General features: G+C 32.3%; 1 protein-coding gene across 1 annotated transcript; it reads right to left on the bottom strand.

The window, feature by feature from the left end:
• Window positions 1–1,330: 1,330 nt before the first annotated feature.
• LOC107874439 lies at window positions 1,331–2,891 on the bottom strand. The gene has a single exon (XM_016721226.2). It carries the CDS (start codon window positions 2,501–2,503, stop codon window positions 1,769–1,771), a length of 735 nt encoding a protein of 244 aa, XP_016576712.2. The 5' UTR covers window positions 2,504–2,891; the 3' UTR covers window positions 1,331–1,768.
• Between the last annotated feature and the right edge of the window lie 5,930 nt (window positions 2,892–8,821).

The raw sequence follows: 8,821 nt of genomic DNA, 5'->3' as shown, positions 1-8,821 counted from the left end.
GCTACGTCGTCATCATATCACTGTCACACCAACTGCTATGTTAGATTTCGAAAAATTTTCTCTAGGTCACCCAATTACTTCTTCGTTATTATACATTGTCAAAAGCATGCAATAGAACCACCATCATTGTCCACACCATCATCAAATTCATATATTTCACCATCAAAATTAAAATTATCACCACAAATTTCAGCATCGCAATAAAATTCACCATCAAAATTACATCTTCACCATTGTCATCATAAAAAATGCAAAAAATTACCATAAAATTCAATAATCATAGCAAAAATCCATCATCCAAATCACAACGGCATCATTGTCCATAAAAAATTACAAAGAACCACCATAAAATTGATATCCATCATCAAGTTCGAATAAAAAATTATACCGCCGTCAATAGATTTAATACTCACCAAAATTAAAGCAGCCACCATTATCATTATGACCATTTATTTCACCATCTCTAATTTCTTCTTCTTCAACACTCACCACCAACTATCTACACAGTATCTTCAAAAAACTATCATTAACTTTTTTCGTAATACCTCATATTTTATTTTGTTTAGGTTTATGTCTTTTTTCTTATCAAACTTTTAACAGTATTGAATTTGTCAAAAACAAAAATTTCTCAATAAAGAATTATTGAAAAATTGACTATTTTCTCATGAAATAATAATTTTTCGTCCAAACAACTATATTTTCTTAATTTATAATTTATTGATTATTTTAGATTGTATCATTTTTTTAATTAGATGGGTGTATGATATTTCTTGAAAAAAGAAAGAATTTAAATGGAATGTTTATGTATGATGATTTGAAGTGATATAAATGAAATGAGTAAAATGAAGTATTATCCGATGCTAAATGCTGAAAAATGGTGAATTTATGATGGATCTTGAAGAAGAGAGAGGGGAAAGATACGAAAAAAATACAATGAAGAAAGAAAATAATAAAAAGGTGTGGACTTACAAAAATATTAACAAATGCATTTTTTTAAATCATTTTTATTTTTATGCCATATCAGCTTATAAGGTGAAAATCAATTTACTTTTAAATAACATAAATAATATAAATGTGTAATAAATCATTGTAATAATTTGAGTATATAATCGACATGCATTTCATGTCTTGCAATAATACTTTAAATAAACTTGTTTTACTTTACCCTTATGAAAAGGTTCTTACTACCACAGTACCATTAAAGTATCCAGATTCATGACAAATTTAAGGCTAAGGCTACACCTCCTGCAAGTTGGGCTACTCAGCAAAGATATTGTACGTAACCTTTTTTTTCAAGTATAATGTAAACTTTGTGCAGTTAAATCATATATATAAAACAAAATGAGCAGAGTACTTAAAAACAAATTAAATAGAATTACAAGCTAGCAAATTTATATTTTCTACCTGCACTAAAGTAAATACATGGGTGTTTTTTTTGCTATACTTTTGGCTATAGATGAAAGATTTAAAACAGAAATCTAAACCTTTATGGTGAATTACGCGCAGAAGCTGAGGGAAGTATCTGTGCAGACGCAGAATGGTGCATTGGTCATTAAAACAACAACAAAAAAAGAAAACAATTTGGTGCCCAAAGCATCTCTGAGGTGTAATGCAGACAATCTACTTGCTACTTTCAGGACTCGACCTACAATTTTATTGTTGCTCCAAGAACGTTTGGGGAAAGGCCGCTGTGACGTAGAATGTAGAACATTCATCGTTGCTCTAATACTGGTAATTGTTGAAAGAAATAAAAGATTCATCTCTTTCTTCATTGAACACTGTTGAAATTTGATGAAGGTTTCATTAAAGAATCTTGATCAGAAGCACCATTACTAAGAACTTTTCTTCTCTCAGATTCTTCAAGTAATCTCCTTATAAGTTTCTCTTCAGCATCCCTCAAGAACTTGAATTTTGATGGTGGTGAAGTTTTCAGACTCTTGATTTCAGATTCAAAGAGAGGATTGAAACTAAATCCCTGACAATTGTAAGCGTCAGAAGACTGACACTTCACGCGCGGTGAAGATAGAGGAGTGAGAACCAGGGTAAGGTCAGTAAAGCTTCTGCTTTTCGAAGCTTTTCTGCTTCTATCACCTCTCGATTTTTCATCATCGGATTCTAAATCTTCCTTTGTCTCCTCTTTAATCGTGGAGAGGAATCTAAGATTATGTAACCTCATCAACTCTAACTCTGCGCTATCTTCTCTGTATCCTTCCAATTTTATGGATTCTTCACTATCGCTGTTGGTCCCTAGCTCCAAATCTTGACCTTGATTTCTTGAATTTGTCGTAACTTCTTGAGTGCTAATTTTGCTTAAAGAGTTAGTTTTCTTCCAATTGAAAAGGGAAGAAAGCTCACTAGCATAAGTTGTGTATTGATCCCCATTTGATCCTTTTGAGATTCTTTTTTTCACCCACAACAGGTAGTACAATTCTGCAGCAAATCCCATTACCATGCAACCAAAAAGGAAACTCAAACCAATACCTAAGCCACTAAAAGCTGTCATGTTTTCTTAAGAGAGAATCAGATCCTAAATCGGCACACTGTTATACTTTTTTCCTAACTAAAAATCAATGTTACAGTCAGCTGCTAGTGCTCAAACCTATTGAGAATCTGTAAAATCAAGAAATCCATTAAAGATTCTCACCTCAATTTTAGCTTGAAATTAGCTAACAAGACCAGGCAGGGGGTCCATTAGTTATGATTTCTTGGGGGAAAAAAAGATCTAAAAGTGCCAGCAAATTTATTGCTCTAGAGAAGAAAACAAGAAATATCGGGAAGCAGTATAATTAATAATGTAGTTGTTCTGTTCTACTTTACACAGATACTATCGATATGTAAGATGTTCCTTAAAGATATTTTATAAATATTTCGAATTATTAAGGGCCCATTTGGCCACGCAACTCGAACTTCAAAGTTAAGGTTTTAATTTGAAACTGTGCTTATTGATGACATTTGAACAATTCGTCAACCTGATTTCAAATTGGGCAAAATTCAGAAATAATATACTTATTTCAATAATTATGAGTTTCATATTAATAATTTCATAATTACATAATATAACAGATTGTATTTGGTATTTTTACAAATTGTTGCTACAAAAATATAAATTCATATGATTTTTATTGCCCTTATGATCGATATATATTTTATATTTTTGTAAACTGTTACTATAAAAATACAAATACAAATAAATACATATGCTACAAAATGTAATTTGATAAATATTTTATTATTTTTTGTAATTTAATATTTAAATATGCTACTTTATGTATTTTTTCCTTTCAAATTTACCTAAAAGATAGAACTTAACTGCCAAAATTGTGATTTTAATCTTTTACAAAATCAAAACTTGTAATCGATAAATGTGGTGTTCATCGAGTTAGAATTATTTATTTTATGTAGATTTAACATTAACTTTTATTAAATTAAAGTAAAACAGGCTGATATTATTAGTTGGTGGACAAGACACAGACCGTATATTCATGCGGATTTCATATGAGCCTGTATTCATATCATGTTATTGGTGTGGGCCGAAAATAGTGTAGACCTGTAGTAGACCCGTGAGCCCATAATGGGGGGGGGGGGGATGCACTAGGTTAAGACTTTTAAGTCTATAAATATAAGGTTAGGTCCCCTCTCCTGACTTTAACATAAGACGTATTCTTATACGTTGCCAGCCGTCATAAGCAAAGGAGAGAAAGGCTCAGCCTTCTTCGTCTTCAGTTACGTGATACTATGGTGGACAAAGGTACACACCTTTTCTCTCGCATATTCCGTTACTTTATAGGTGTTCTTGGTTTATGTGAACCTATGGAGTGATTCTATTTTAATATAACAATTGGTATCAAGACCTTTTCACATAGATCTTGAACCCTATGACCGAATATTATGATGTATGTTTCGAGAACCTCAATATGATTGTAATTTAATTTTCTTTTTTGCTGTGTTTTTCGATGATAAAGTGTTGAAGTAGAGGTGTTAATTGATGTTGTGACTAAGTAAATACGACGTGATCTATTAAAGTTGAAACTCGATACAGCTCGTAGATTGATTTGGATCGAATCTTCACTGTCGCTTGTTTAATAGATTGCAATATTTGAAAGATAATTGATTTAGTATTGAGATGGTTACTAGATAGATTATTTGGAACGCCTATGGATCTTTATTTTTTCTTTTTGAATTATAATCTGCTCTTAATGCAACTTCTTTACAAATTTTGTTGGCTCTTTGAATAATTGGCAAAGTCGTGAAAGATAAAATAAGTTGTAGATAGAGTATCAGATTAGACATAGGTTGTTGAACATAATACTGATTTGTAGGCTCCACAATGTCATAAGATATCAAGCTCTTCTCAAGCTTACTGCTGAAATTATTTTATGACAATATTAATTTTCCATTTGGTCTAACTGAATTGGAACATCTCAAAAGGTTGTTGGTAGGAATTTGATGGGGTTTTGAATTAGACTTTGATAATATTATTGCACAGTAAAGTGTTATGCTTTCTGTAAGGTAATGAGAGGATTTAATTCGGATTGAATAGTTTGATTAATAAACGAATCACTATTTCTATGGGCCAATAGAAAACCCAATTTAATTTTTTTTTTTTTTGAGTTTGGAGATGTCCTGCGGAGGTAATAATATATAACCCTTTACAAAAGAAAACTGAACCTAGAACCTCGTGTTGTTTTTTTATTGGTTATCCAGCTCATTCTAAAGTATACAGGTTCTACTGTCTTACAAAGGGAACCAGAATAGTTGAAACTTAAAAAGCAAAATTTCTTGTATGTGGGACTATCCTAAACTCCACGGGCATAAATTTATCGATTAAGCAAGTATTTAAGGTATTTAATTTCATATCTGAGATGGGTTTTCAAATTGTTGAAAAGCATGCATTGTAAGGCCCGTTTTATAATGAAATCTTATATAAACTATGAGGTTGTTTTCACTAAACTTGAATTATTTTCATGTGTACATGTGTTATTAGTTTTAAAAGTTATATGAGAGCATGATTTGAGTGTTACCTTGCTTGTTATGAAATTCATTATCCTAACAATGTTATGGATTGTTATTGCTTTATAAATGAATGAGAGGGTTTTTTTCCCTTGATTTACAAACGCTCATGTTTTCTAATAAAGAATGTGCATGAGAGGGTTTTTTTTCCTTGATTTACAAATGCTCATGTTTTCTAATAAAGAAGGTGCATTGACTGATGAAAGAGATGACCACCGTATGATAAAGTATAAGTTTTCATGTGTTTTGAAATAAGAACTGATGTTTAAATATTTTAGGTGGTCATTATCATACTTTTGAATAAAAAGGCTATGGATATGATATGGAATGTAATCAATAAACTTGCAGGGATAAGGTATGACTTTACTGGGTGTTAAAAATTACATACTTAAATAGTCCACATTCAGTCCAAATTAAAAACTTTTAAAATAACTCTTCCTGATACTTACATTGTTCACTCTCCTCTTAACTCTTTGTCTGCTGAGTTTAGCCAAATGAAAACTGTCTATAATACTTAGGATGAATCTTGGTCAATTAATGATCTCATCTCTAAATATGTTGTTGAAGAGGGAAAAATTAAAAAGGAGAAGGGTGAGCTTACCATGTTAGCTTCTCATGAAGCTCTAGCAAGGAACCTAGGAAGTTTGAAAGATCTAATAATCATACTTTTAGGAAGGGTCAGGACAACAAAAGGCATGATAAAGTCAGACTGATTATCCTAGGACCAATAACATGGTTAAAGGGGAGGACATTGTGATTAAACATATACCTACCGATTTGATGCTTGTTGATCCGCTAATCATGTCATTAGACTATTCACCTTATTGTTTCGGGCTTATGGTGATATTATCTCTTGAATTGACATTTATGTTATGATAGATTTTGCGATCATTTATGTTGATGATATTTTACTTGCTAGTAATAATTTGGGACTGTTGCATGAAACTAAACATTTATTGAATAAAATATTTGATATGAAAGATCTAGGAGAGGCATCATTTGTTCTGGGCATTAAGATTCGTCGAGATAGATCTCCTAAGTTATTGGGGCTTTCACAAAAGGCTTATAATGATCGTATTTTGAAAATGATTTCAAATGAAAAATTGTAAGCCCGGTGATGTCCCTGTGGTGAAAGGTGATAAGTTAAGCCTAGACTTATGTCCCAAAAATGATCTTGAGAAAGATTATATCAAAGATGTGCCTTATTCAAGTGTTTTTCGGTTGCATTTCTTGTTTACAGAGTGTTAATTTTATTTATTTTTGATATTGGCTGAAGTAAAGTCGGCTAAAGTAAAGTCTTCTTAAGAATGCGTTCTGGCAGCTGTGTTATTAAAGATTCATTCATTTATTTAGTTCTATATGCTTAGATTAAATAATATAAAAATTTATTTATTTATTTTATATATAAAAAAATTAAGCTATTGCTTATAAAATATATCGAATTGTTATTTATTTATTTATTCGATTTGAATTTGATTTTATTTGAATTGTAACTAAATCAAATTTGTAATATTTTTAATTATGTTGTTATTTACTGTGTCACATGAGCAAATTAAGCAATGGCATGTTAAATCCCTAAGCTTGAATTTATTTTATAAATTAGGGTAAATAGTGTACACCAACATGACCTATTTGCTTTGCTTTACGAGACTTGTTTAATCTATTTCGATGGATATTACTAAGTTAGAATGTACAATGATCTACCCAAAGGACATTTATTGTGTGTTTTAAATTAGTATTGTGATGAGCCCCACTATGTGAAAATATTTTAATTTTAGTAAATTTATCTGTCCAAAGATGATAGGTTTCTAATATTGAAAATATTTTCTTGCCCTGCCCAAAGGGGAGCTACTTGTTGATGCTGCGGGACTCATCGTTGTAGTAAAATTATTATTCTTATGCCTTGCTATTTTGATAAATTTATTCATGTTATGTTGTGAAAAGTTACTATTTATTTGAACAATAACAATGCTGAGGTTATGGTTCTATCGGTCTCTAACTTTAAGTGATGGGAATAAGATATTGAATTTACTTTTGACATGACTGACATAGATCAAGCCTTGCATGAGGATGAGCCTCCATTTCTTACTGATTCTAGTATAGCTGCTGAAAAGAATTGTATGCTAAGTGGGGGAGATCTAATAGGTTATGCATCCTTGCCTTTAGAAGTTTGATTGTTGAGCACATCAAAAGTAGCTTGCCTGAAACTATCGATGTGTAATATCCCTACCGTTCCTCAAGTCTAAATCTGTCTTTTGAGTATATGGAAATGACTTTCAAAGTGAATGATGATTTAACCATGTAGAATTTTCCTAATTTTAACTTTTTGTCCTGTAGAGCATTGAATAAGCTTTCCATAGATACAAAATTCATCCAAATTCAACACTCAGGTGAAGAGTTAGAGTCATTTTAGTGAGACAGTGTGCCACCTAGGACTTTAGCGCATTGCGGAGCCAGCCAAAATGACAATTGTCATTTTTCAGTGAGCCTCTGTGATATTGATGCGTCGCGCCAAGACTCAATATTAGGATTGTCAAATTCCAGTGCACCACGCGATTCCACCGCGTCGCGATGCCCTTCCAGGTCACAACCAAGGTGACAAAGCGATTTCACGGCGTCGCACCACTGAGCAGTTTCCCAATTGTCCAAATCCAGTTAAGGACCGTGATCTTGGCGCGTCGCGCCAGGGCCAAAAATCAGGCTCCAGTTCTAGTATTTGCTCAAGGGTATTTTGGTCCTTTTCACCTGTTCTTACCCTCTATATATATATCCAAGTAGAGAAAAGAAATTCATTTCTCTCCAATTTCTTTCCAAGAACATTCAAGAAGCTAGGGTTTTCTCTCAACCCAAAAATCCAATCTTCTCCAAGAAAATTCAAGAACCTTCCATAAATACCTTCAAGTGGTTCAAGATTTAAGATATCTAAGTCAAGACATCAACAAATTTAGCTCAAAAGTGCGAGAAAGAAGTTCCAATCAAGTTTCTTCATCTCAAAAATCATAATCAAGGTATGTGGAGCTTGAACAAGAATATCCTTTCATTCTTGTGCTCAAAGAATTGATTTTTACTATTGGAATTTTATGATCCTTGCAAGTGGGTTTACACCCAAATTACTTTATCAATAATTTATGAGAATTGAGCTATTCAAGATTGATATATATGACTATTTCATTATTTTATTTCTTAAATTGAGAATTTATGCCATGAGTTGTATATTGTTATCATGAGATGATGATTTCTAAGTGATTTAAGATAAGTGTCATGATTTATGCTTTTCCAAGAGAAGTTTGATTATTAAATATATATTGATATTGAGCTTGAGAGTCAAGAATGGGTTCTATGATGTTTTCTTGAAGCCTTGATACTTGATATGATTTAATAAGTAAGTGTACTTGATGTCGAGAAAGATTGTTTTGAGTTTGAGTCGAGTTAGGAATCCACAAATTATTTATGATTTATAGATGAGATATATTTATGATTTTGGTCTCTATGATAGACCTTTGAGTTGATTAAGGTGGATTTCCTAACGCATTCTGAGCTAAGTCTGGGAGGAGTATTTAGCACCGAGAGGGAAGTGTGGGTTCAGTGCATCCTACTTCCCCAGAACTACGTGTCATCGTAAGATTGAGATTTGAGGGCCAAAGTGCCAAGTTTGTGATCATAGAGATGAGTTTGAGGTTATGCTCCCTGGCAAGAGTATAACGCTCCCGTCAATGTGGGGTTCCTTCCTTAGGAGGGCAAAACATTGGACTCCATACAACTCACATGGTTTATGTCGGTTATAAGAAACTCCCAAGTCCATAATAGTCTA

Source organism: Capsicum annuum, chromosome 6 (genome assembly GCF_002878395.1).
Source record: "Capsicum annuum cultivar UCD-10X-F1 chromosome 6, UCD10Xv1.1, whole genome shotgun sequence".
Taxonomy (NCBI): Eukaryota; Viridiplantae; Streptophyta; class Magnoliopsida; order Solanales; family Solanaceae; genus Capsicum; species Capsicum annuum.
The sequence above is the reverse complement of the archived record's forward strand: the minus strand, read 5'-3'. Positions and strand labels throughout refer to the sequence as shown.

Coding starts and splice junctions, on each gene's coding strand:
- LOC107874439 (XM_016721226.2), bottom strand. CDS start 2,503: ATGACAGCTTTTAGTGGCTTAGGTATTGGTTTGAGTTTCCTTTTTGGT.